Genomic DNA, 26,316 nt, shown 5'->3' on the forward strand with positions numbered 1-26,316 from the left:
GAGTACTCCAACATTTTATGGAGGGAGCTGCAGCAACACACAGCTTCACATCAACCTGCCTTGAGATTTAACCAGAGCAAGTTCACATTCTTTAAACCTGGATCACAAAAGGCCACATTTCCCTGCATCAAAGTAATCAAATTTTCGCCAGATTTTAATCCAAAATGAACAAATCGTAACCAACTTCCAAATGCGAACTGATGATCCCCGTGATTGTGGTGTAAATATTCATATGATTTCAAGAGGCAGGCCATCAGGCATGTTCTGTGACATCCGTGGCATTTTGACGGCTCTAATAAGTAGGGATAGGAATCGAAAAGCGGCTCTTGTTGAGAACTGGTTCCCAGTGTTTCAGTTCCTTGGAATCATTTGCCAATTTTGCAGACAGACAATTCCCTTATTGATTCCAGTGGCCGCAAATGATGTCACCACGCACGTTGCGCTGCTTACACAAGCTACGCAACATGTAGCCGCTCAAGCGGCACTCACGCTCCAAAGTTTGGTAACATTTCACGAGAAAGGATGACAACAGGGCAACTTGCAATACTTGCAAAATGGATATTTCACAAAGAGAAGGAGTACTACCACTATGCAGAAACATCGGTGCACACAGCATGCGATGACTTTGAATGAATGATGCGTGTTCGATCTGCTCCGGAGTGAATCTCAGCCCAGCAGCAGCAGCAACGTTAGCATGTCCTCTGCTGTTAATACTGCAGGTAGCTAACCAACCAAAGAGAATCTATAAGAGAGTCAATAAAGAACCAAAATCGTTAAGCCGAATTGAAAATAGAATCAGGATCGTAAAAATCCTATGGATTCCCATTACTACTCATAAGGGAATTATACTTTTACTTTTGTTTTAAATTTGTGGTTAACGTCTCAAAGATCAGTTGGGTGTGACACTGCTCTAAGAGGGCTGGTCGGATAGCACACAGTCCCAGAAAAGCGGAACCCCTGCAGGATCTCGAACCGAGCTCGTACCCACCCAAACAAGACGGTGCCATTAATAGACTCCATTAGTAGCCATTAGCGTGACATCCACAACATGTCCACAAACAAGGATGCCTCTCCCTACTGCCAGGCCATTCAACACTTGCTAACTGAGGTAGAATGGGTTCAAAGTCAGGACAAGAGCCTGGCAAGGTACAAAGGATCCAAAACGGGCTTATTGTTGGAGTTGAGAGGCACAGCCGAGTATAGGGTGCTGAATCTGGGAGAATCATTAAAAGCCATGAACTCATGGGGTCAACACAAGGATTCATCAAGCCTCAAATCACATCAGTTGAGGCTGAGAGCTTCTGTTTAGTTGCCCATTAAATACTCAATGTCCCTTTTACTGCTTTCAATCTTCCTCTTGTCTAATTACACTGCTTCTTTGCCCACCTGGCTGATATCCAACTTCTCTTCATTTATCGTGGTGCGCAACAATAATCCAGTGATGAATAGCAGTGAATTTTGTGTTTCAGATGGATTCTAAAAAGTCACCCTGTGTAGTTTCTGGTATATTTATAGAGCCGCTTTTAATGAATGGGCCCCCATTTGGTCTTATTATCAAATAACACACACAAGGATGCACATGCAAGCGCACTCTCGTCTGAAAATACACAGTTCAGCCAATGGTTTCACGCTATTCCACTGATCCACTAGCAGCAGTCATAGCAGACTGTTGATAGGTATTTTGGGGGGGAAAAAATCAGCTTTGAGCTGGTTTTTAATGAAAAGAAATTCATATCAGACTTTGCAGAGGCAAATATGGATGTTTGATGAGTAAATGAAAAATATAAAGCTCACGCTATCATGATTCGATGCACTTAAATTGAACTGTACATAAACCAAATGATGCAGGTGCATGAAAATGATGAAATGCTGCACTGAAAATGGCAGCAGAAGCAGCTACATCTTGTACTTGTATGCTGGGTGCCTGTCACAGTGACCTTTGACCACCAAAATCTTTTCAGTTCATCCTCGGGTTCCAGCGGATTTGAAGAAATTCCCCCAAGGTGTTCTAGAGATAATGACCTTGACCTTTGACCGCCAGACTCTTTCCAATTCAACCTTGAGCCTTGCTGGGCGTTGGCGCCCCATTTGAAGAAAAACCCTTAAAAGCCACAGACGCACCGAGCGGTTGCGTGAAGATTGCTGTCAGTGAAACGTTGAGAAGATTTGCAGCGAATTAAAAAAAAAAAGAAGAAGAAGAAGAAGAAGAAAAAGCCCGTTTAAAACGTTGTGATGAAACTGCATCACTGACTCCTAAATTGTTGCGTGCAGAATAGTAAACAAATGTGAGTGAGGCTGAGAATAGAGTTAGAATGTGCTGGACGGCAGCGAGCTGGAGGGACGACCCTGCCAAGCAGTTTATGAACTCCTGCTGGGTATCTGTGGATCGCGGGGTCCTGTTACCTTATTTGCCCTCCAGTACCACGGTGGCATCAACAAACCCCATTAGTATCCATTCACAAACAAGCACGTATTCTCATTGCCAGCTTGTGGTAAATGATTGGAGAAATGGAAAAGGGCTAAATGAGGTTATTAACAAGGTTACAAGAGCCAATCTTTTTGGACAGGGATGACGTGATCCGAGCTTTGGTAAAGAAGTGACGTGTAAATTAAAGCGGCCGGGAAAAAAAAAAAAAAGTGACTGGAAGAGAACCCGCGCTCCTCTCTGGAACACACTAACTCTTAACCCAGAAGCTTTTCAGGAGTTGTGTTGAGGGATGGTCATCTCTCCTCCAGAGGCGCGTTTGATTCGCACACGCGTCCACCAATACCAGACATCGTGATAGGTTTTAAACAGCCGGATCAATACAACACACCGCAAAGTCATCATGAAAAGCTGCACAAACGCTCTGTTTCAACTTTCAACTGCAAGAAGGGATCCTGATAGATGTATGGAGCCCAGGGAGAAGCGCCAAGGTGTTTTCTCAAAAGCCCCAAAGTTACGGTCCAAAGTCAGCTACGTCCCTCCTCACATCTTGATCCGAGTGACAGGTATCGAAGGCAGCAAGAACCAGCGGGTCATTCAGGTAGTAGGATGAAAATCCTCTAAACCCGACACCAAACGCAGGACGGGAAAAAAATAAATCAAAAAGCCGAGAAACAGCAGGGATGAGACACGGAGCGACAGCGGGAGAGAGACGCAGCACGATATTAATCTATGGTTTTTGCTCTTCGGGTTGAGGACGTTTCCAGGGACTTACAGGCCTTGAGCTGAAGGTCACTAGAAGAGAACGGTGGTGGGAATCACCAGTTTCAGCACTTTGTGACATTCGATCAATCACTCGGACTTTGCAATTATGGCAATAAGTCCGCCACTTATGTGGGACTTTGGTGTCTGCAACAGACGCGGCACGATGCCGCAAACCCAGTTGATACAATCAGACGTGACGCAGGAATTTCAAAATAAATGCATACATTTAAAGACGGCAATGTGTTTTGATGTTGCAGTGACGCTACTGGATCCTCGATCAACGAACCAATGCGTCGTTCCACCCGTGGAAGAAAACAGGGTGAAAGGAAAACAGCGAGCGGGGAGGCTGAAGAATATGAGAGCCTCATTTATACTTCCGGAATGCAAGCTTTGAAAAAAAAAAGGAACATCAATGTTTTCCTCTTTTTCACTTGGTAGAAGTGAAATTTACTCATCTTCAGCTTTTTTTTTTTTTAATTTTTCCTGCTTTCATAAGGATGAAGACAGTTGGAGATCATTCAGATACAAGATAGGACGTAGATCTACAGAGGGATCATTTTCATGGACGGCGATTGTGGTTTCTGCCACCCCCCCCTCCAAAAAAAAAAAAACTGTCAGCAGAACCCCTGGAGATAAAACCCAGAGGTCAAAATCTGTATTTTCCATTTATACTGAACACTTTTTATGTCTGTGGGTGATGATGGACAAAATTATGGAGTATTTCAAGCTACAGGAAGTAACAATTGGGTACCAGAACTTTTTTTATGCTTCTATCAGTGTTTTAGAAAAGTCCTGATCGTGTTCAATGATTGGGGGGGGGGGGGGGTCTGAAATCCATCAGCTGCCCTCCACGAGCCAAAGCTCTCCATTTCCACACAGGAATTAATTAAAAGACATAAATCAGTACTTTTGTCAACCTGTTATTGAAATGTACAAATAGACTGTTGCGCTGATTTCTTCTCAGCTGGGAAAACCACCTAAAACACACACATGTATGATTACGTGAGTGAGTCACTGTTGATGGTGAGGTCTCACCTCTGCTACGATCCGGAGCCAGGAGGTTTTCCTCTGTGGTCCCGGAGTTAACAAAGGGGCACCAGCTGTCCTCCAGAGCTGGTAGGGCTGTGGGAACAGTTTCCGCCAGTGGAGGCATGAAGGAGTCGCAGCAGATTCACTCACTCACACACTGCTGTCTTGTGTTTACACTTCATGAAGACACAAGTTTACACCCAAATCTGTGGCAGCAGCGGTTCAACCTCAGCAGAAACCTCCATCATGTGGACTTCTCCTGAGCGCGCGGGCGCGCACACACACACACACACACACACACACACACACAGGTGACAAAAAAACAAGAATATTTCAGCACATCCGACGTTGTATTACGATATGACAACGTCTCGTTGCACTGATAAAGTTCCTCTACGCGTGTGACGTAGTTTACTGGTGTACCAAATCAAACCGGGTGCAACATTCCTCACTACATCTGGCAACTCTTTGCACTAACTGCACACTCGCCGGGGTGATAGGACGACTTACAAGTGAAACGCGTTTGCCCTCCATTGTTCATAAACAACCACGTTTTCTACAGCGTGTTTCGAGTTTGAGCCGTTACGTCGCCTAACAGCGAGTTTTTAAAAAGTCGCACCGAACAGCCCCGTGTCGTAGACAATATTGCACAACCCTCGACAGTTTGTTTTGTCGTCGTCGTCCCCCCCCCCCCCCCAAAAAAAAACAACCTGTAAATTGTTAATCCTGAACTTGAATTACGCAACATTTACACTTCCAGCTGCGCTGACATAACGCAGGTAAAACTCGGGCACGTCAGAATAACAAACATCAATAAGAACTCAGCTTGGCGAACAGGAAAAGCGCAGACTCCAACCAAACATCGTCTCTTTAAAAAAAAAGAGGGGGGGGGGGGTTGGTTAGTGGCTCCCTGTTCGCTTAAGGGGAGGTTTTGGTTAATTGAAGACAGATAACAAACGCTACCTCGATAAGAACATTCAGGCTGCTCAGGGTCTCCAGGAGCATCAACGCAGCGGGGCTTTAGGACCCGTCAGTACACCAACGGCTCCGCCATACTGGATTAATCACATGTCGGGAAACTTCGTGCATTTCCGTCGAGGGCGGGGACTGCGTGATTGACAGCTAAGAGGAGCGTCAGATTGTATCAGTGAGAGATGAACCGGGTGGATCTCTCTGCCCTACGCGTCGCCAAACCAAGTGTGTGTCAGGACTACATGACACATGTGGGGAGCAACACAACAGCATGCAGTAGTCTGGTGTTATAATAATACCTATTTGCCGATTGTAAACAGCATTTGGAGTTTTAGACTGTTTTTCTCTCAAAATTAAAAAAAGGGGGCAAAGTTTTATATTTTACGACTAAATATTGTTTAACATTTTTGCTTGAAACACTGAAACAGCGGTACAATCATCTAAGGAAGCTAAAAATTCACAATTAAAAACGCTACATTTTTATTTACTGAGAGCTTCTCTTGGTATTAAAAGACACTAAAACGAACTTTTATGTTCTTATTTTGTGATAAGGGCATATTTATTATCTTAATTTACGTCATATTATGGTAACGAGATAATATTTGTTACTCTGGGTAAACTCACAGGCGTTACAACTGGAAGTATAGCCTTTCTCTCCATAATTATCAATAATTTGTTAACTTTCTTTTGATGAAGAATGTTAGTGACGGAATTCACTTATTCACTAAATTTAAAAAAAAAAAGACATGAACATGTTTTTGGTTCTTGTTAGATTCTGAAAAGTGCCTCTGCTCTAAAACCCGATGGCACACGCTGAACAGAATAACCCAGTTCATTCAGTAGCAACAGTATTATATAATAAAGAAGACATCTGTGCGTTTCTTTTTTATATTGAAACAGGAATGAATTGAAAACCAAAGATTTAATGTGCTCAAGCAAGACCTTCCATACACCAATGCTGCTGCAGGAAAGTGGGTCAATGTATGTCAATGATATATATTGTAAAGTTCTTTAACTTACTATTCCTCCAGTGATTTGCTATAAACGGGTTCACAGGTACAAACTTTGTTGGTTTTTTTGTTTTGTTTTTTTGTCTTTGACAGGTTTTCTTCTTCTGCCAAAGCTGTTCTGGCTTGGCGAGACACCTCAATTGTCGGTGTCAGGCAAATAACAGAACATGTTTTAGCACAAGATTTATAACACTGCAAGAACGCAAAGGTGCACTTAGTCTTTCAGACAAAGGAGAAAACCTGAGCGTGAACTTCCTCCAGCAAATTGTATGTGGTCCTTGTGTTTCCAGTTTTCCCAGCAACTCTGTTACGCTCGAACGCATCAGAATCAAAGTAAAGAGTCACGCCACATTGTAGCCGTACCTGTCTATGATGGGTGCCTGTCACAGTGACCTTTGACCACCAAAACCTTTTCACATCATCCTCCAGTCCGAGAGGACGTTCGTGCCAATTTAAAAAAACAAAACAAAACAAAAAAAAACCTTCCTTCAGGTCATTACTGGGATATCCCGTTAACAAGAATGGGACGTACAGAGCAAACAGATTATGCCTCCGACCAACAACTACTGCAGCCACAAAGGCCTGAAAAAAATGAAAGTTATGTAATTCAAGAAATATTTGACAAATGCTGCTTTCACATGGACTCAGGCAGACGCAGACGCCAGACCGGCGACACCTCCTGGGGGCCCGGGGGAAAATAGGAAAACAAGATTTGCAGGTGATTTGTTAAAAAACAAAACAAAACTGAATTAAACGTATCAAATGAAATTAGTTTGTGTCTGTTTTTTTGTGTGTAATGATTGTTGCAATGTCCATAGCTTTAACATGAAGCTCTCTCCTCGTCTTCTAACGCAAAGCTTCAATGGTTGTCAACTTCCCTCCAAAGTCATTCTGTCCGACATGGATGGCGGAGACAGAGCCGCACTGCGACGGACGTCAGCCAGCTCTGCTCTCAGCGACCCCCTGCTGTATTTCACATTCTCTTGTAGTTTGAGCTGCTGTGCATTAAATGTATTTTCTTGGAATAACAATGACAAAAACATGTCAGACGGGCGGTGGGGTAAAGTCATCAAACTTTTAAGGATGCGATAAGGTTCTGGGCCTCAGCGTTTTCTTCATGATCTGATCTGATGTCAGCCATATAAGATTAGATCTGTATTTCCAAATTCACTGAGTTGTGGGTGAACAAACACTAAAAACTCAAAAACCAAAAATCTCCCCTCTTTATGGCACTGATTGATGTGACAGGACGTGATAAAGATGAACTGACCCTCAGGATCAAACCCACGACGCCATCTTTTACACGCTAGCCCGCAGAGCACTCACACAGGTAGGACCACACTCACGAATCCACGCTAGCTGACAAAGAAACGTGACGAACCGCCATCACGTGTGATAACCTTACACCGCTGACACCCGGCGGCGTTAAGTCCGTGCACACAGATGGATCTAAAGCGCCCGTGTAAACACAGAGTGGAACATAATTCCTCCAGGCCTGAGAGGAAACACGACGCAGCCGCAAATGTTGCAGCAGAGAGACGGAGTGTAAGCAAATAGCTCTTCATCCGAAAAGAAATGGAACAACTTAACCCAGCGGAGCTTTTCTCTCAAACCGCACCGACAGCGTAATAAGTAGCCACTGAAACAGACCTGTCCACATTAGCAAGCGAAGAAAACTGATTTGAAAATAGATCATCCAACTCTAGCCAGCCACACTCTCCTCCTTAAGAATACAACTGACAACATAATAAGTATCCTCCGAGACTCAAGGCCATGTGAAACAGGATGCTTCCAGACTTTATCTGCTATAATGGAAGCAGATATGGCTTACGGATAATACCATACCATGCAATATGATACGGCCCTTGGGCAGTTAAAGAGCGCCATTTTCTGGTCCCTCACCACAATATTACAATAACACACTGCTGTGTATTTCATGCTAAGATTAGTGGAAAGGATCGTTTATGTGTGTACGCACAAAACTGAGTTTGTTTTCCTCCCGTTGTCATCCTTTAACAGGAAAAAGCTCCAATAATTATGAGTCACTTCTCGGATGTTTAAAGGTTTTTATGAGTGCGGTATCAATTCCATGCGACAGCCCAACCCTTTAGTCTCCATCTTCTGGCAGTGACAGATCTTAAAAACACTCGTCACCATGTGCTGAAGGCTCCGCTGTAGCCAACACCGCCGTCGGTGCTTCAGCCGCGAGGTGGTGGATACGTTGTTTTCGGCGTCATTCAACTCCTGCGAAATGACTCGTCTCGCTGTCGGAGCTTAATCTATTTGGTTCGATAATATTTTTCAAGTCTAGAAGAGCCACACGATTATTTTGTTATCCACGTTCACGTCAGCCAAGGGCTCCAGCATTCGTAGAAAAGAACAAGTTGAGGAAAATGAATTGAACGGCGTCAAACTCTGCAATTATGGGAAACTCAGGCAACATTCCAGAGCTCCAAATTCACGTCGCCCTCACAGCAACGCTCCACCCTCCCACCATGAGTGGTGTAAATGGTTTCAATGGTGTTGGAAATCTGCTAGAAATTCCCCGTCGTCTTGAACGCAGCATTCGTCTCAGCTGAGCGTGTTCAATCCTTCTTATGGGCAACGGCAGTTGTTCACGGACGTCTTGCCTTGGCCCTCAAAACTCTCCCTCTCTTGGCCCCACAGAGACTGGCTGATCGCTAGTTAGCTTAGCGCAGTGAACGCTAGTGGATGGGAAGTGTGGCTGATCTCAGCCAAATGTCATCAACTACACTTTTCTGTTAAATGGATCATCAGTACAACTAGAGTTGTGTGTAACATTCACTATGGAACAACAATTTAAAAGGTTGACACACTGTGATTTTAGAATCACTTACATAGCTGGAACTACTTTCCTGACTTGGCGCAGTAATTTGACACAGCTCCTCAAAACATGGAGGATTATCTCTGGACAACCCGAGATCCTGGTCCTCATCTATTTGAACCAGAATAAAAATGAGAGGAGCAACAGGTTTTGGAATTTGAGCCGGCAAGATGGGAGTATGCTAACCTGCCCATCCAAAACCATTCATTGCGCTAAGCTAACTAGCGGTCAGCTGGTCCCTCTGGGTCTCCCTAGGAGGAGAGGGGGGCATCTATCTTCCCGTCTGATTCTGGAGAGGACAGAAAATAAGCATATTTCTCACTTCCTCTTTTCTAACGCTAGCAGCTTATTCACTCAGTCGCTGTCATCAACTCTCCAGAAATTCCTCCGACCCTGCTACTTTTTTTCCACTGGTAATTCAGTATTTGCATCCCTCGAGTCAGAAAAGCTCTGCAGGAAACTGAAAACTGTATGCCCTCATTGTGATATTGCTTTGACAGCAGTGGATAGACTTCCTGCATGTTATGACGGGAAGATCAATTCTCCCAACCCACGACTGCAGAGCATTTGTGAAGCTTTATCTTTCAGGAGACAAGCCAACATCGGCACAATGCAAGTCAAGGTGGGAAAGAGCGCCAGAGGGCTGGTGCCAGGTCATGTGCTGTTAACGTGTTAAACCGTGGAAATTGCAAGGGTTTTACTTGTAACCCCTTTGGACTAATCTGATTATGTTCCTCTTTTCCATTATCTTATTCAATTTAAAGATTCCAGCCATCCGCAGAAGAGGGGAAAAAGCTAACAGTGTGTGTGTGTGTGTGTGTGTGTGTGTGTGTGTGGTTTTGCATTCACTTAAGAGAATAAAGGCTATTATCCATTTTTAGTGAGTAACACCTTGTTTCCACATGCATGCGTCTGGATAATTGAACTTCTGTAGCAGATTTTGAATAGAACGAACACTAAGAAACACAAACTAACAGGCGACAAGTGAGTTGCTATTTGTGGACATTCCACACATCTAGAGCATGGGAGTGGCTCCAGGGATGCTTGTACAGGACGGAGGCTTGGTGCCACCACTGTGGCGTTTGTCATCATTTCCAGTATCCACATTCTTTACTTACAAGTCTGGTCAAATTTGGGGTACATATTTAACCCTTTAACTTAAAGTATAAAAGAAGTGTGATCTTTTGAAGGGCAAAGCAGGTCGAATTAAGCCTTAAGAAGTTTAGATGTTGCATGTCACGCGCCGTCATTCTGGTTGAAATCAGTGACACTCAACAATCATCCAGCCGAAATAGCAGTGTCATCAAACACCTGACGGACGCTAAACACCTGCGGTCAATTCGTCAAAAGCGCCATTTAACCAAACAGCTAAAAAGGACAACATTGGTCTAGACAGCGAGAAGACAGAGAGAGATTTGGCTTCTCCTCTGCCGCAGGTTTAAAGGGGGCTGTAACCAACTGTGGACGGTTTATTGTACATCCTTCCTCCACAGTTTAAGGTGCAGTAACTGGATAAGACGGATTAATGGTATCCAAGCTGCAGCACACCAGCCAATCCTGTTAAGCCAAGCCAGGCTCGGTGGCAGGAGTTCAGCTGTGCGGAGCTCCGCTGATCCCTCGTCAATCTCCTGACGTCCAGGACCCTCGGATGACGGCCGTCGTGCCTGCCTGCATACGTGCCGCTGGCCCACCGTGCGCTCCCTGGCCCACCGTGCGCTCCCTGGCAGGATCTGCTTGTTTTTCACTCTCCTGATCAAACTTCTCAGGTTTCCAGGCAAATTTATGAGACTCACGACGACCCAGACAGAAATTTAGTTTCATGAAGAGTCGTGAGACTGTCACCGTGCAATATCCTAGTGAGGTTTTCAGCTGGAAGTCTTTTTAAAAATACATTGTCACAATGTCACATCAGTTGCAGTTCTGCCTTTCATAAACAGACCGATTGGATGTGAGTGCAGTCAAACTACAATGTGGAGTGAAAGATTCCTGGCTGTTTGACAAGGAGGAATGAAACAGATAACTGGCATTTTGCTTTGACTGCTGATTGCAAACTTGAAAATCCCGCGAATGTTTCATAAATGTTATAAAATAATGAAAAGTCCCGTGTCTTTGTTTGCTTTCTCAACTCACCAGCGTTTGCTCGTACCTTCTGTCTTGCCATTCTGATTTTTTTTCGTCCCTCACGTCTTCCTCTTTTGTGAGACTAATGAAATATCTGACTTTAACATCATCATTTGTCTGTTCAACCATCCAAACAAGCTCCTAAGACTTTGTGTCCATCCTTCTATTCCAAGTTGAATCACATTCTCCTCGCGGACCCCTGATGTTGACCCTCTGATAACCAGCCTGGCTGTTACTGCCCTGCTCTGCTGGATGCACAGACGCTCAACTTATCGTCCTGTAAATCCTTCCAAGATGCTACAAAAGCTGGAAGTGTTTGCTCCTTACTTTTCACTGGGTTGTTCATCCTGTGTTTTTCATTAAATATGGCTCAAGAGTTCAAATAAGAAGATGAAATGTGTTCTGTGGGTGTATTTCAGGCCCACGGGTAGTGAATGCCTACACAAACCCTGATACAAGACAACATTTGTGTGTGGAAGCCTCAAGTCAAAAGCTTTACACTTCACATTTCATGCTTGTTCACAAGGCACCGTCGTAAAGCTCTGGAACATCTGAGAGAGACTAAGAGGTGTGGAGAACACTTCCAGGAGTCTCGGCGTGCTGCCGCTGTGTGATAAACAGAACGAAGCGCTAATCCGCCAACAACACCAACACATTAGAGCAAAGGAAGCGATCTCGAGGAACAACAGCGAGCGGGGAAAGATGCTCTAATTCTTCTTTACAGTAACGACATCCTCAACAGCAGTTGCGAGCAGCATTACCGCGGTAACACTGGATTATCAGTTATTACATAACATGGGCTGTGCACAGCGGATAAAGAGCCACATTGTTGCAGTTTTGTTCTGGGTTCAACAGGCGGTGGTACAAATGGTTCTGCATATGTTCTGTAATTTCTACTTTATTAAACAATTCATGAGATTGTTGGTCATCCACGTCACGGTATCTCTTAAATGCTGTGGCGGGGGGGGGGGGGGGTCACGCCCACGTGGAGTTATAAAAGCCTGCAGTGACAGACCTGAAGAAGCCTCATGGATGAGAGGCCAAATGCACAGTCCGGCTGATCATGACACAGCACTTAAGAGAATTAATGAGATTACTTTCTCACTTAGTGTGGTAATTGTGATTTTCCATCTGTACATTTTAGCCTTCAAAAACGAACCTAAATCCAATAATCTTGCAACCCTGCACCTCTAACTGCAGGTTTGGAGAACTGGAAAGCCTTTGTAACCTGTAAATACTCAACAGTTACACACGAGGATGCACAAAAAAACGGACATGGATCTTGATGTCGTTGTCTTTATTTAAACAAGGCTCTGCAGTGTGAGGAAGGATTAGGCTGGTCGTTGGAACCAAAGGATCAACTGCAAGGATTAGGTTTGCAAGTCCTCCGAAAAAGAGGTAAGATTAGAGGTCAAAACATACACTCGCCGCGTCTCCTCAGGCTCAGTGCTGACACCCCAGAGAGCCTGAGGGATGACGTCCGTCTGTAGGCTAACGGGGGGGCTCCCACGGGGGGGCTCCCACTCCCACCATGGGTTCCCTCCACTGAAAGATAATTGGATTTTTACACTGGCTTTGGGATTATAATATTGAAGAAAATAATCTCTGTTTTGCACAATCATCTTCACAAATAATCAACTCCTTGCTTTTTCTGATTTTTGATGCTTAATGCTATCGTTAAAGTACAAAGCTAACGTTATGCTATGATTGCGCTACAGGGCTTTGACGTCACCTTGGTTTGTCCTTTTCGGGCACGATGACGTTTAATGTCTGAGACAACCTCCGTCGTCTCATTTCGACACGTGTTACACGAAGACAGGCTTCTACATTTCACACGTGTGGGATTTACCGATGTCCAGAACAAAAGCTTTCACTATCTTGATGAACGGCCTCGCCATCAGGTGAAACGACATCACGATCGGGACAGTTTTGTTGGATAAATACATGATGCGGGGAGAAAAATGGTGGAAAATTAAAAAGTTTTTTTTTTCTTTTTTAAAAGGAAAAATCACTCGGTCTCTCACTCTCGGCGAAAGACAGGAATGCTGGTGGCTTGTTCCACCGTCAAGGAACGCTCGTCTGCAGGGGAGCGCCGTCACCCTCAGGAGGTCAGCGAGTCTGGGAGCCCCACACATCCTTTTAGGCTCATCGCGAACCTGATGCAGGGCCACATCCTGGCCCATCTGTCAGGGTTTCACTGTGCACTCTGGGACACCAGAAGATAAGAAATCATGTGTCAGGGCTAATAATTACATCCCTCTTCATGTTGTGTTCATTTCACCGCCTAGAAGCAGCCAAACAGGAACCTACCGCAGAGACCAACAGCGTGCGTTCTACAAACTTCCATCCCGGCCTGCTGATTGCTGTGTTCCCCTGTGAAATTTAAACTCATTTCTCCTTTTGTTCCCTCAGATCACTTTCACTGTAGAGCCCCTTGACACGTTTGATTGCCTTTTTCAAATCAATAAAAGCAATTAAGCAGACAACTAGCAGGGTTAATCCCACTGCAAACCAGGTAGTTTTAAATAGGCAATCTGTTTAGTCAGGGGTGTCCAGCTGCTTTCATTAGCTCTATTTTACCTCACTGGGAGTTAGTTAATTGTCATTCCTGCCTCCTGCATTTTACCCACATTTTCCTGATTGGAAAAAGTTTTGCGACTGCACACATTTGTGTGTATGGGTGTGTGTGTGTGTGTTTGATGATATAAAGCCATTCTCGAGGCACGCTGTATCGAGCTAAATGCTTGTATCGGAGCGGCCCGATGGCGGCTCCTCGGTTAAAATAAAGCATGCTGTTTATATCACATTTTATGATTTTAATCAGACACATATGGAAAAGAGTGACTTAGTTATTCTTGGATATCCTCTGATAGTTTGGGAGTCCGAGGTCCGAGGTCACGGTTGGCAACGGAATCTCGTCAGCTTGGTCAACAACAACCCTTTGATAAGAAAAAACAAGCAGTAGGAAAACATTAAGAGGGAAAACACGTTTAGACAGAATTTAAGATGGCGCCTGAGTACGTGCATGCATGAGGCCCGGGGAGCGCCAGTAACGCCGTGATCTTCAGTTTGGGCTCTGGATGAATGCTGTTGTTGACGCATCTTATGGGATTCTCAGTTCATTTTCAGAATCAGACAGTATTTTACAAACAAACCAGCAACAAATCACCATGATGTGTTAATTTCATAAATATATGTATGTCCTGTTTCATCTGCTGGTGTCATACCCATCTCCCTCTTGAGCTCACACTAATAAAGCAGAACGAGAAGGAAAAAAAAACCCTCAGACTGTAAGAACTCATATTTCTTTTTTTCTGTTTTTTTTTTTTTTTATACGTCTGAGAATGAAGTGTTATAATTTACAGAGAGTCTGGTGTTGTAATCTGGTGTTGGCACTCGGCAAACATTGGTGAGCAGCCTGTAGAGTGCAGAGGAACACCAAGCTGTATGCCAGCTGTTGGAGAACTTCATGCCAAGTGTCCTTTGAAACGGTGCAGCCAACAAATCTGCACGGAGACTGAGCCAAGAGGCGCGGGGGGATGCCAAACGGCTGACCACTGCCGTGTCAATGCCCCGGCAATAAAACGTAATCGATCTTTGAAGCGGCAACAGTATTATGGGTGATACCACTTTACAAGTCTGAGCAGAATTGTCCCTGAAGGACAGTGAGGATTATGAGGCGGGGCATCTGGTGAGAGTGAGAGAGGGACTGGCAAGTTGAGAGGAAATAGCGGTAGGCACAGCAGCCTCTAGAACACGACGGGAACCCTCTTTTCAATTTCCTGCTCCACTTTCCATTCCTGCTTTATTTCATGAAGGGACCTTTAAAGTAGGATCACAAAGGAAGAATGCAACATTTAGCTGATACGGCTCCGCGGAGCACCAAACGGGGAAATTGATTCTGTCAAAGGCAATATTTGTGATAATGATCTGGATAGCAACGGAGGACCATTTCCAGCAGGGTGAGCGGGTTTCCCTCAGGAGAGTTTACTGCTAACGCTGCAGAGGTCTCCGCTTGCTTTAACACAAGTGCAGGCTAAACACCAGCCTGTCAGCTTTTTAATCATTCCCCTCTCCAGACTCGAAACGCGTCTGACGCAGCATGACAGCAAATCACGGAGTGAAGCAGTGTGGACGCCAATGCTCACTCTTTACTTCTCCGAGTTCATTTAGTGGTTAAACAGTCTGGATGGCAGATGTCGTTACATCTTTAACTACTGGGGGTGTTTCATTTCCACAGCCTGTAGACAATAAAAGCATCAAGGCCTCTTCAGGACTAATGTCCAATAATGCAAATCTCTCTCTTTGTTTTTCTTTTTTTCTTTTTCTTTTAATTTACAGGGTAACCTGGAGAAAGCTTTCTGAAAAAGTGGTGAACGAAGCCAGCAAGTTCAGGAAAAGTCAAGGAAGCTGGAGCGCTCGTGGTCCTCTGAGGATCAGCGAGGGGAGGCTCTCTGCTGGCTGATATGGGTGTTGCTGTATCGAACCAGTTTGTCAGTGGTTGCAGCTGAGTGCACCGCTGCACCGTTCGGACACGTTCTGCATTTGTAAACGGATGTTTCTGAGAATCTATGGTCGTGGAAAAAAAAGAAATAAAAATAAAACCCATAACATGATTTCTTTTTATAATGAAATAATTCATCGTGCCTGTGGCTGAATATTGATTTTAGAGTGAATATTACCAGTCCCAATTATGACATAATTATGAAGGATGTTATTTCAACAACAACAACAAAACAGGTTAGGGTCGTGTGAGAATATGAGCAGTGTGTGTGTGTGTGTGTGTGTGTCTGTGTGTGTCAGAGTCGTAAAACTTGCACACGTGAACACATTAACCAACCTTCAATTCCACATGTGAGGTTGCCGGGGGAAACAGACACAACAACACCCAACAACTGTTTATTAGCCTAAACATTCACAGATGCTTGTGAGCGGGCACCGTTTGTGGACTCTGGCGGTTCCAGAACCGCATCGTGAATCCATGAGCGCACAAACGTTTGCTGATGTTTTCATTCATTCATCGAACCGTGATGTCATTTCAGGGACGTCACTCCTCCCAGTGAGTTGTTGCGTGTTCCTGTATTTTATCAAGGGTTACGATTTTTAAAAAAAAGAAAAGAGGGGGATGCTGGGTACTGTGTCAGGAGCTGTGAGTCCCCTGACATGGAAGCCACTGAAGTTTTTTCTCTCTCTCCAAAAACAGTCTCATAAAACAGCAAGAAGGCAAGAAAACCCCAAACAAATCCCTTGTGTCTTCTGTCCATTCCAATCATTTCTTGTGTTAATTTGGAGTCCCTGGACGACAGGAGCCAGAGGGTCGTAGTCCAGGGCAAATGCAGCGGTTCGCTCCTTGGCTCCCCGGACTGCACCCCCTCAACCTTTAACGGACAAAAAAAACAAGTCAATGTAACCAAAAAAACTAAAACAAAAGAAAACAACAACAACAACAACAACAAAACCCCACCTCATGGTTGTCAGAGATGTCATAAGCTCCAAATGTGCCCATAAATGCAGAGGGCCGGCTGGGGAGCAGAGATGGAAGGCAGCAGGTTGCAAACACCCATCAGTCTGCTAGATGACACCGGGGGGGGGGGGGGGGGGGTGTCTGCACCCAGCAGGCGTTCACAGGACGAACACGGAGTCAGATCATGGCGGCGATGCACATGAGGCCGCAAGCAGGTCTCGTCCCGTACAAACAGAGTTGTACCTTTTTGCGTGTTCATGAGTGTGCGTGTACAAAGTACACTGAGGAAAAAAGAATACTACATGATGACTACTGCATTCCCACCATTACACTGGGAGGTAAATGGGAAGGCTGGGAAAAATCCCCGTTTGTTTTCATCTCCAGCTGAAAAATACACCTGAAACACTAGAAAAGTTCTTGGTGCTCAGTGTTTTAATCACAAATCCTTAAATCCGTCACTTATCAGGCGTGAAGACCGTAACCATCTTTCCTCTCTCGTGAACACTCTCCTCCAAACTCTTCGTCTGATCCTCCTCTTACTGCTTTAAAGTTACGGCGAACGCTTTTGACGCGCGTTCCTCCTCCTCCCACCATCGCAGCTGCTGAAACTCTTTATCACAGGAGCGTCTGAGTAAAGCGAGCAGAAACACTGAAACATGAATGTATCCATGGTAGTTTGAGAGAGTGAAGTACTGGAGAGCTCCTATTCGGAGAGGTTGATTTACAAACCACCACTAGAGGGAGACATTTGAACAAAGTCTCCAACGTTACTGGTGAGAGGGGGGGGGGGACGCTGCTGATGCTCAGAAACTTCTTCACAACTTTCATTTACACCCAATTTTAACCATGAATATAAATGTGGTATGCGCTCTTCTTTTGGAGTGAAGAAAAATATATTTTACCACACAATTCTGTCTGATTTTGAATGTTCTCCAATGAATATTTGAGCTCAATCTATTTATTTTAAGTTATGAAGCTAGTTAAGAGATTTAGGTACGAAAAAACAACCACACAGATTACATTTTTATTTAGTAATATTTAGATATACATGTATGTAGATTTGTTTAGCATTTAATATGACTTGAAAATGATTGTTTGTTCAAATCTTTAAGAGTCTTAACTTACTGTTGAGGTGTTTTGAAAAACCTCCTTGAACTTAATGTGTGTAAAATTGAATTCATTTAATAGTAGATGTGTTTTATTCTTAGGGCTTGGCCAAAGCATCGTTTGGACTAAACATCTAGATGCTGAAGTTAATGTTTTATTATGATAAGATAAGCCAACAATTATCTATAAATTGTTTAAAAAAAAAAAAGAACAACTCTCTTATCTAAATAATATCTGTTATATTTCTAACCAGGTCATTGGCTATCGTTATGCCTTATTTCACGTACTTTATCACAAGAAAAAGAAAACACAATAGAAATAAGAGTTTGAATGATTTTATTCAATAATATTAAATAGCATATGAAACGAGACTGAATCGTCTGCTTTTGAAAGCATGAGCAGTTTCAGCTCCTACATGTATTTCTGCTTGGTGGGCCAGCTAAAATGGTTTCATAATGATAATAATAATAATTATTATTAATATTAATAATGATGATGATGATATAATACTAATAATAATGTTTATTTTCGTTCATACAACACCTATCAAACGCAGGTTAAACTGTGCTTTATGACAGCAGAGGAAAAACACAAAGGCACCACGCAACGCCTGTGTGAAGGACAAAGTATTAAAAATGAGTACCAACACTCAGGGAACGTGAAGCTGCCACTGATCTGATGTACCAAACCCTTTGGCCGCTAGATGGCAGTGTCTCTTTACTCTGGACACTCGGATGCCATCAAGCGCCATCTCTCCACCTCCACCTCTGTGGTCCAGCCTGCAAGTTTCCTCTCAAGTCTTTTTAACTGAAAATTGCATCTGTTAATTGATAGAATTCCAGACTTGTGGGAAAGTTTCTTTTCAGTCCCCCCCCCCCCTTTCTTTCTGGCTGTATCGCGTGATCATTTTACCAACAGGGACGTCCCTGGAAGAATTCCACCACCCGCCTGGTTCATCAGCTTTTCCATTGAATAATTTTGTAAATGTTCCGTGCTCTGTTACAGGAACTGCCAGAGTCATTTCCTGTGACACGTTCGATACTTGTGCTTGTTTGTTGATGTAAAGTGTCAGAAGCTGCGTGGGTCGCTGGCGTGGAACTGATTAACCAATGGAAATTTACCGTATGGCGTCCCGCGCTACCCTCACTTTCCCTCCCTGCACTCCGCTGGCTATGTTTGGGTCTGCGGGTCTACCCCGTGTCCCCTCCGCTCGCCCACGCATCGTGTCCTGCCGGAGAGACCCGGAGATCACCGACGCTCTCAGCCTGCTGCTGCAGCCGCCGCCGCTGGTGCGCCCCGTTGCGCACAGCTCCGCAACCTCTCTCCTGCGCTGCGCACAGCACAGAGCGCCAAACCGCAGGCAGGTCGCTGGGAAAAGACGGCTACAACTTCGCAAGTCAATATGTTTCGCGTCTGGATGATTGAGGATCGTTGACTGGGGGAGGGTGGGAGTCGGGGGGAGTTGAGGAATTGCAGCAGGAACAAGTCCTGGCCCCCCGCGAGCAGTTTGCTGAAGAAGAAGAAGAGGAAGAGGAAGAAGAAGGGGCTCCAGTATGGCTCATTACATGGATTTATCCCGCAGCTGTCACTCATGATACCACTTACTACTCCCTGAGCTCGAGAGAGTTTACCCCCCCTCAAACACACACACACACACACACACACACACACACACACACACACACACACACACACACACACACACACACTTTCCTTCCCAAACTTGAGTCAGTTGATCATTTTGAGGGCAGAAGGATGGGACCACTGACCCAGGCAGCTCTGCAGAAACACGCGCTCCTGTTGCTGATTGTAGGTGAGTGTCAGTGTGTTTATATATATATATATACTGTGTATATATATATATATATATATATACTGTGTATATATATATATATATATATATATATATATATATATATATATATATATATATAATTGATGTGATATAATAGTGCTGCTTTTACCCGGTGATTCAGATCTGCTGTCTTAACAGTGCTGAAGTCTCTGGTTTCTCAAAAAAACCAACAAAAACCAACATAAAAGTTTCAATTGATTGTATCATGCAACTCATGCAGGACTAATTAATGAACATCAGTTGGAATGGGATTTGATGTGGACTGATAACACAAGAACTTCTGCATATCATAATATTCTGTCCTTCCCATATCGCCCTGTGTGTGTGTGTGTGCGTGTGTGTGGGCGCGCGTCAGACTGCTGGTCTCACTCTCATTCAGAAAGGAGTGAAACTTGTCATGATACATGTGATGCTTTATCAGTACCGTGTTGCAATAAGATCTATCTTTCACTGTTCACTGGCACAAGGACTTTTACCTTCTCTCTATCAGCTGCACTTAGTCTGCAACATTATAAACACTGATGTACTAAGTTCCTCTGCACATTTTGGAGAAAGGAGTTGAACCTCATCTGTCTGTTCAGTCATCAGCACAGTGCAAGTTGTAGTTTCTTCGTAGGTCTGAATCTGAAGTGTGGTTCCGTGTTGTGAAATAATCCCACGGCCCCCCGAGGTCCGGCCAACTCTCCAACCTCACACGTGCTCGGTGGTTCTCTCACAGAAACCGGTTTATTTAGGAGTTGGTCGCCTCTGTGCAGTCTGACGAGATCATCGGGCGCTTTTCCACGCTCCGGTCTTTTCTCCGGGACCGGTCAAATCACTCAGTGCGTGTGCGCCAGTGCAGGAACGTCCCAGCAGCAGACAGCAGGTCTACAGAGCGTGAAATAGTGATTCTTCAGGTGGTGAAAGGCTCCGTCGGCATTTTCTGAACTTGCTTTGAAAAAAAAAAAAAAAGCTTTAATGTATCTTGACATTGATTTATGGATAAAACCACAAAGTATTTTTTCTTCCCCCTTAGAAAAAGGAAAATAAAGACAGTAGGTCCAATCATCCAGGTTTGAAGTCGAAATCAAGACGTACGTAGCGAAGAGCACAGGAGGAAGTCAGGTAGGAGACGACAACGTGGATCGCTGGATGGAGAAAACAGGACTTTGATCGATGCGTTTTTGTTGTTGTAACCCTTAGCAGACCCTTAGTAGGGTCCCAGAACCCAGAATTGCGTTAGCTTTGCTCAACATTCGGTTCCCTTTTTTTAATGGCCAAGAGGATTCTTGATCAAGTCAGCAGGTCACACTATGTTGCAATAATGAATTTTGACGCTTCGTACTTCTACATCTAAAAAAATAGATCTTAAGAATTAAAGATCGTCACTCCGGAAACAGAAGAAGCGTTGCGGTTGCCTATCACGGTGCACTTTGTTAGCTTAACTTTAGCTCTGGTCTTCTCATGCTGCATTTACACTGCAGAAATGGTGCAAGTGGTTTTCAGTCGCCAAGATTAGTGTGCATGAGAACAATCTAAAAACAAACTTGTGAATCTCATCAAATCATGTCCTTCAGTAAGCAAAGATCCTGCCGGCTTTGGTCGAAGGAGCCACGGAGAGGCTGACGCAGGAGCTGGCCTACAAAAACCCATCAGTGCTGCCAAATGAATGCGATTTTTTTAATAAAAAGCTCCAGCCGTGCTGTAGAAGTGTGAGACAAACAGCTACTTTGTGTTCACTCCTACAATTCCAAGCTCACTCTAATTCAACAGACATGACCAAGAATGAAAATGGAAGTTGTAATGAAGCGTGATGCTGGTTTTGTTTTTGGATATTTTTGTTAAAGCTTATTTGTGCTTTAGCTCCTGTGAGAATGAAATTTGTAAATATTCCTTTTGTGTGTGTGTGTGTGTGTGTGTGTGTGTGTGTAAGAGATAAAACCTCTGGCTTGTCGGCTGGATGAAATAAGCAATTTCAACACCGTGAGCTTTTTTTTTTTTTTCCCTCTCCAAAGTTTCTCGACATTTAAACAGCAAATAGTAGTGTATAATGTGTGAAGAACTAATAATAGTAATAATAAAAATAAAAGTATATAATAGAGGTGCAGTAAATCAACAGAAGGCCATGTTCAACGCCGCAGGTAGCGCTGACACTCGCCGCTGAGGTTCCACCACTGTTGGAGCAGCAAACGCTGTTGTCACTGAGTCCTTCAGCATCTGTGTGTGTGTGTGTGTGTGTGTGTGTGTGTGTGCGCGCATGTGCGTGCGTGTGCATCTATTCATCGCCTGTCACGACAGCCACTCGTCCTCTCAAGCCGTGATCGCAGAGAAGGAGGTGCAAGGCCACATTTGAGGTGATACGGATGAATGCTTCTCCTCTAAGTGGACTCCTTCTGTTATGGATTTTACTAACTCACCGTCCCTGCTGGCAGTATTGGAACAGGTGTATCGGACGGTTTTGCAGCAATTTTCTATGCAAAGCTAAAAATATTGCACCTTCTCTTCCTGCAGGGATTAAAAGATACTACCAAATATCACCGATACTACTTTTTCCAGCGTAAACTGGTCAAAAGTTGCTGAGATGATTTGAAAACTACCCAAACTACGAGCGATGGGTATGAAAAAGACACCAAGAAAAAAAAGATGCTCTTGATGAAATTAAAAAGGGCATAAGAGATAGGAAAGATGAACATTTTGGGAAATGTGCTTATTGCCGTTGTTTTCTTCGATTAGAGCAGCTTTAAAATGGAATAATAAAGTAAGAACGAGGCGGAACAGTAACGTTCCAGAAGTGGTTCAGAAGGTTCAAACGGTCGAGAGTGTCGCTTCCTTGCCAGTTTGATCTTGTCGTGGTTGGCCGACATCCTGCCGCACCAGCAGGCTGGATTCCCTAAACCAACAATGTGAGCAAGAACAAGTGCACAGTGTGTGTGTGTGTGTGTGTGTGTGTGTGTGTGTGTATGTGGGTGGGGGGGGGGGGGGCAAGATGAGTTAACCCACAACTGCTACACAGAGGCTGTGATGTTGCTCCCAGAAGTGTATAAATTTCTAATCTGTTCCAGTTTAAGTCTCATCTAACATTGATGTGGAGATCCAAGCGGTGGATGAATACACCCGCTCCACACACACACACACACACACACACACACACACACACACACACGCCACAAAACCATGACAGAGGACTTTTATTTTAGGTGGCGTTCACACCAGCCTTGTTTAGTCCAGCTGAACTGAACCGTGGAGCGTTCACCTCCTTGGTGCGGTTCGTTTTGGTTGGTGTGAACGCTGGCCTCGAACTCTGGTGCGGACCAGTCAACCGCTCTCGGGTCCGCCTGCCGCCTGGTAGGGGCGGTCTGGGACCGCTATCGAGTGAACTCTGGAGAGGTTTGCTTCTGGTGTGAACCCCATCCGCACCAATCACACGTCATACTCTGTTTGTATGATGAGCCAACTTTGTGATTTTAACATGTACGTGATTGTGAGCTTTTTATTGTCCTCTTACCTCACTGGTCGCGCTCGCACGGCAAAGGAAAAAAACATGGAGGGAGGCTCTCATTATTGCCTGTTGTCTTCTGTGATACGACCGTCCGATTGCAGAGCGTCTTCTGCTACGTGCGTGTATTAATACATTATTTAATTGCCGCGGTCGTCCCAGGCGTTACAGTCTGCTGCTGCGCAGTCCAGATCAGCACCAACGTGAAAATGAGCAGACGGTGCTCGTAAGAATTGCGAGGGATTTGTCGTCTGTCTTGACTGTGTAAGCAATCACCCAACGGCCTTTGTGAACGTGAACCGGTCCAGTTGAGAAATTGCAACAATGTATCCCCCTCGCTTCAGTTCAAATCAGAAAACGGACCTTTTGGTGCGAACACGACCTCAGAGACAACAGTCGTGGTGCAGACCTGTTTCTTATGTTACTTCCTAGATGAGATGATGAATGAGTTCAGGAAGTGACATCACGGGACATTTGAATTTGATCACTTGGAATTTATTCACATATTACAAAGTCGTATGATGGTTTGGAGTAATTGCGGAGCATCTAATGGGACATGGATTTTAAAAAAAATCCATCATGCATTTACACTTCTAATGCTGACCAGAGCTTCACGTGCACGCTCAGGACATGTGACGTGTTTTTAAAGTGAGGAATGTTTTGATCATAAAGAGAGAAATGCGATCTTTAGTTCTGATCTTTGAACATTCAAGTGTGTGTTGAGAGGAGATTCAGTACCAGCTAAACGTCCTTTACGGTCGATGTTTTCACCTGGTGTTGAACTGTATTTTCTTTTTTCCTGACATAAATAGAGACGATGCCACCACAAATGAAACAGGAAAGATGGAAATTGGTGCGGTAAAATCTCCAGCACGCAGGGAACAAAAGGAAGACGTTTGCACGCATTTGATGCGCGGAATTTATATAAGTGCTGATTTCCTGCTGCCTCTGTTCTTCGTGTTCAGAGGAGCGCCGGGGTTGTATTTGTGCTGTGAAGGACTCAAGAGGACGTTTTTAAGAATGCCCATAAATCAGTGGGGTAGGTGGCGGCGGCGGCGGGGGTACACGTAGCCGTCTAAAAGGGCAGAAGGAAATCGATGGGGTAGGTGGGGCTGGAAAGTTTTAGTGTGTGTGTGTGTGTGTGTGTGTAGGTACAGTGTGCATCTCTGTTCGTCCGGCGTGACCGACCCGCCCGCTGGACTTTGCTAATTAGGTAGATGTTGAAAGGGAGATAAAGGAGAAGGAGAAAGATGGCGGTTTGATGGAGCTGTTTTTCATGAGTGGTGTTAGACGACCTGCTCCTGCCAGCACGTCTGCGACCGTCTCCCACCAGGGTGAAGTAAACACGGATATCCAGCCCGCTTAAGTGGGATGTTTTTTTTTCCTCATTCAGTGTCCACAAAAGAGAGGAAATCCAAATACTAACCCAAGGTCGCGTGGATACGGGTTCCAGCTTCAGATATCAGTGGAACAGCAGGCGCCAGTCAATGAAGTTTGCTGCGTTACAATCAACGTGCTCGCGCAAGCGGAGGAGCTGCCGGTGTGTTTGCTTCAAAGATCCAATTTAATGGAGTTGCGGGCCCTCGCTCTGTGTTAGTGGGGCCCTAAGTGAAGCTACGTCAGAGTGTGTAGCTGCTCCGTAGCGTGAGAGGGAGGTGGAACCCAGTTATGTTTGGATTTCGCGTGAAGGGGCAGAGTAACCTTCCTGCAACCACTAGCTGAAGCTGGGAAACCATCTTCAGTTCACCTTGAAGAGCATCTTCAGGGCAGGACTCATCCACCGTGATGTTGTGCGCTGAAGAGCGAAGTGGTCAGAAATAATGATAATCGATAATTATGGATATAATTATGGATTATTAAATAAATTACTAATTAATATTAAATATTAATTATTCAGGCACCACCCTGATGAGTTCAGAGAAACTATAATACGACCAAACTTGTAAAAGTTATCAGTCTTGAACAGAGTTTATCTACTAAACAGTCAATATTCTGTGACATGAACTACCAAGGGACAGCTCTGATGTTGAAGGATGAGATCCGAGCACTGGCTATTGCTTAGACACGTGACCACAAGTTCGTACACAAAAGACTCTACGACTTCTCTTTTATAATAAAAATATATTTATTAACACAGTGCATCAATCAATCAGCAACACGTTGGTATAACGGTTATCTAACCAAAAGATACAAAGTGGTAATATGTGTGTAGTGTGTGTGTGTGTGAGTGAGTGAGGGAGTGTGTGTGTGTGTGTGTGTGTGTATGGAAGAGAGAGTGAGGAGGGGAGGGGGGAGTCTGGCTGCCTAGCAACCAGTTAGCGTCACAGCGGGGCTAGCAGCAAGGCTAGCAGCTAGGCTAGTTAGCTGAGGCTAGCTAGCCGCTAGTTAGCGCCGTGGAGGTATAACTTGTGGAATGTTACTTACTAAGCTGAGCGCTTAGCGGAAGGGAGAGCGAGAGAGATAGAGAGAGAGAGAGGAAAGGACAGAGGTAAACCCAAAAATGCGTGTGTTAACACACTTGTGCAGGATTAATAACAGGTAACACCTTCCTGAAATGTTACGGCTATTAATAACGAACATCAATAAATATCGTATAATGCTATGTAATAGTATCTGCTAATTACAGGACTTCCGTCACATAAACAGAACATTGATAGACATTATACAAACACTAAGCTATTTCTCTGCCCAGAAAATGCCTAGTTAAAGGAATCCTTATTGACCCGGTGGAGCGGTAAGGGATTCGATCTCCGTTGATCCAGACCGCGGTTCAGCTCGACTCGGAGGGCAGCAGAGCAGCGGCGGGGCAGCCTGCAGGATCTGCTGGAGTGACTGATGGAAAGGTGAAGAAGCTAGAATGAGCTTTCTTTCACCAGAGACCAGTTCACGCAGATTGCGTGGCTCGACGGTGGCTTCTCTGGACGAGTGGACGGGGGGGAGAGGTGTCCTTTGCGGAGTCTCTGCCGCCGCTGCACGGCCAGCTCGAGGTCCAAAGAGGAGAGCCGAAGAGGCTTGAAACCACCAAAGAGGTCGAAGACCACCGAAGAGGTCAAACCTTCTTCGTGCTGAAGTTTATATGGACCGGCAGATGATGTCACTTCCTGTGGGATGGTACTGGCTCTCAGCCAATTGCATTTTGACAGGTGAACTTCCGGTCAAGCGGAGGCACGAATTCTTGGGGGGGTCAATGGCCAGATTGAGCCCCCTTTTTTACGACCCTTTGTTTCAAGACTCAAATGCAGGCTTTG

At 44.7% G+C, this 26,316-nt stretch overlaps 2 protein-coding genes and 2 long non-coding RNA genes across 6 annotated transcripts in view; 3 read left to right on the forward strand and 1 right to left on the reverse strand.

Annotated features, from left to right (window-relative positions):
• Nucleotides 1–5,300, reverse strand: part of hdac4 (histone deacetylase 4) — a 128,614-nt gene extending 123,314 nt beyond the window's left edge. For 2 of the 3 annotated variants that reach the window (XM_086219720.1, XM_086219718.1), the window contains exons 1-2: nucleotides 5,183–5,300; nucleotides 4,226–4,478 (exon numbers count right to left, since the gene is read on the reverse strand). The gene's annotated coding sequence lies outside the window, so the exon portion shown is untranslated. Of the gene's footprint in view, nucleotides 1–4,225; nucleotides 4,479–4,729; nucleotides 5,083–5,182 lie in introns of those variants that run through there. The other variant, XM_086219719.1, reaches the window with a different exon arrangement.
• A 6,708-nt stretch (nucleotides 5,301–12,008) lies between these two features.
• LOC147251791 (uncharacterized) lies at nucleotides 12,009–12,495 on the forward strand. Its single transcript, XR_015118811.1, has 3 exons — nucleotides 12,009–12,053; nucleotides 12,312–12,397; nucleotides 12,478–12,495. It is a non-coding gene; the product is annotated as an uncharacterized LOC147251791 (long non-coding RNA).
• On the forward strand, nucleotides 12,493–15,676 carry LOC147251792 (uncharacterized). Its single transcript, XR_015118810.1, has 4 exons — nucleotides 12,493–12,565; nucleotides 12,886–13,068; nucleotides 13,170–13,275; nucleotides 15,509–15,676. It is a non-coding gene; the product is annotated as an uncharacterized LOC147251792 (long non-coding RNA).
• Nucleotides 15,677–18,777: 3,101 nt separating this feature from the next.
• The window catches only part of LOC147251793 (receptor activity-modifying protein 1-like), a 47,302-nt gene continuing 39,763 nt past the window's right edge, over nucleotides 18,778–26,316 (forward strand). The window contains exon 1 of the mRNA XM_086221165.1: nucleotides 18,778–19,551. Within this exon, the coding sequence (XP_086077291.1) occupies nucleotides 19,494–19,551 (58 nt within the window). The 5' untranslated portion in view covers nucleotides 18,778–19,493. The remainder of the gene's footprint in view (nucleotides 19,552–26,316) is intronic.

The sequence above is a fragment of the Aulostomus chinensis genome, chromosome 12 (assembly GCF_037954235.1).
Source record: "Aulostomus chinensis isolate RoL2024-O1b breed Wild chromosome 12, RoL_Achi_v1.0, whole genome shotgun sequence".
Taxonomy (NCBI): Eukaryota; Metazoa; Chordata; class Actinopteri; order Syngnathiformes; family Aulostomidae; genus Aulostomus; species Aulostomus chinensis.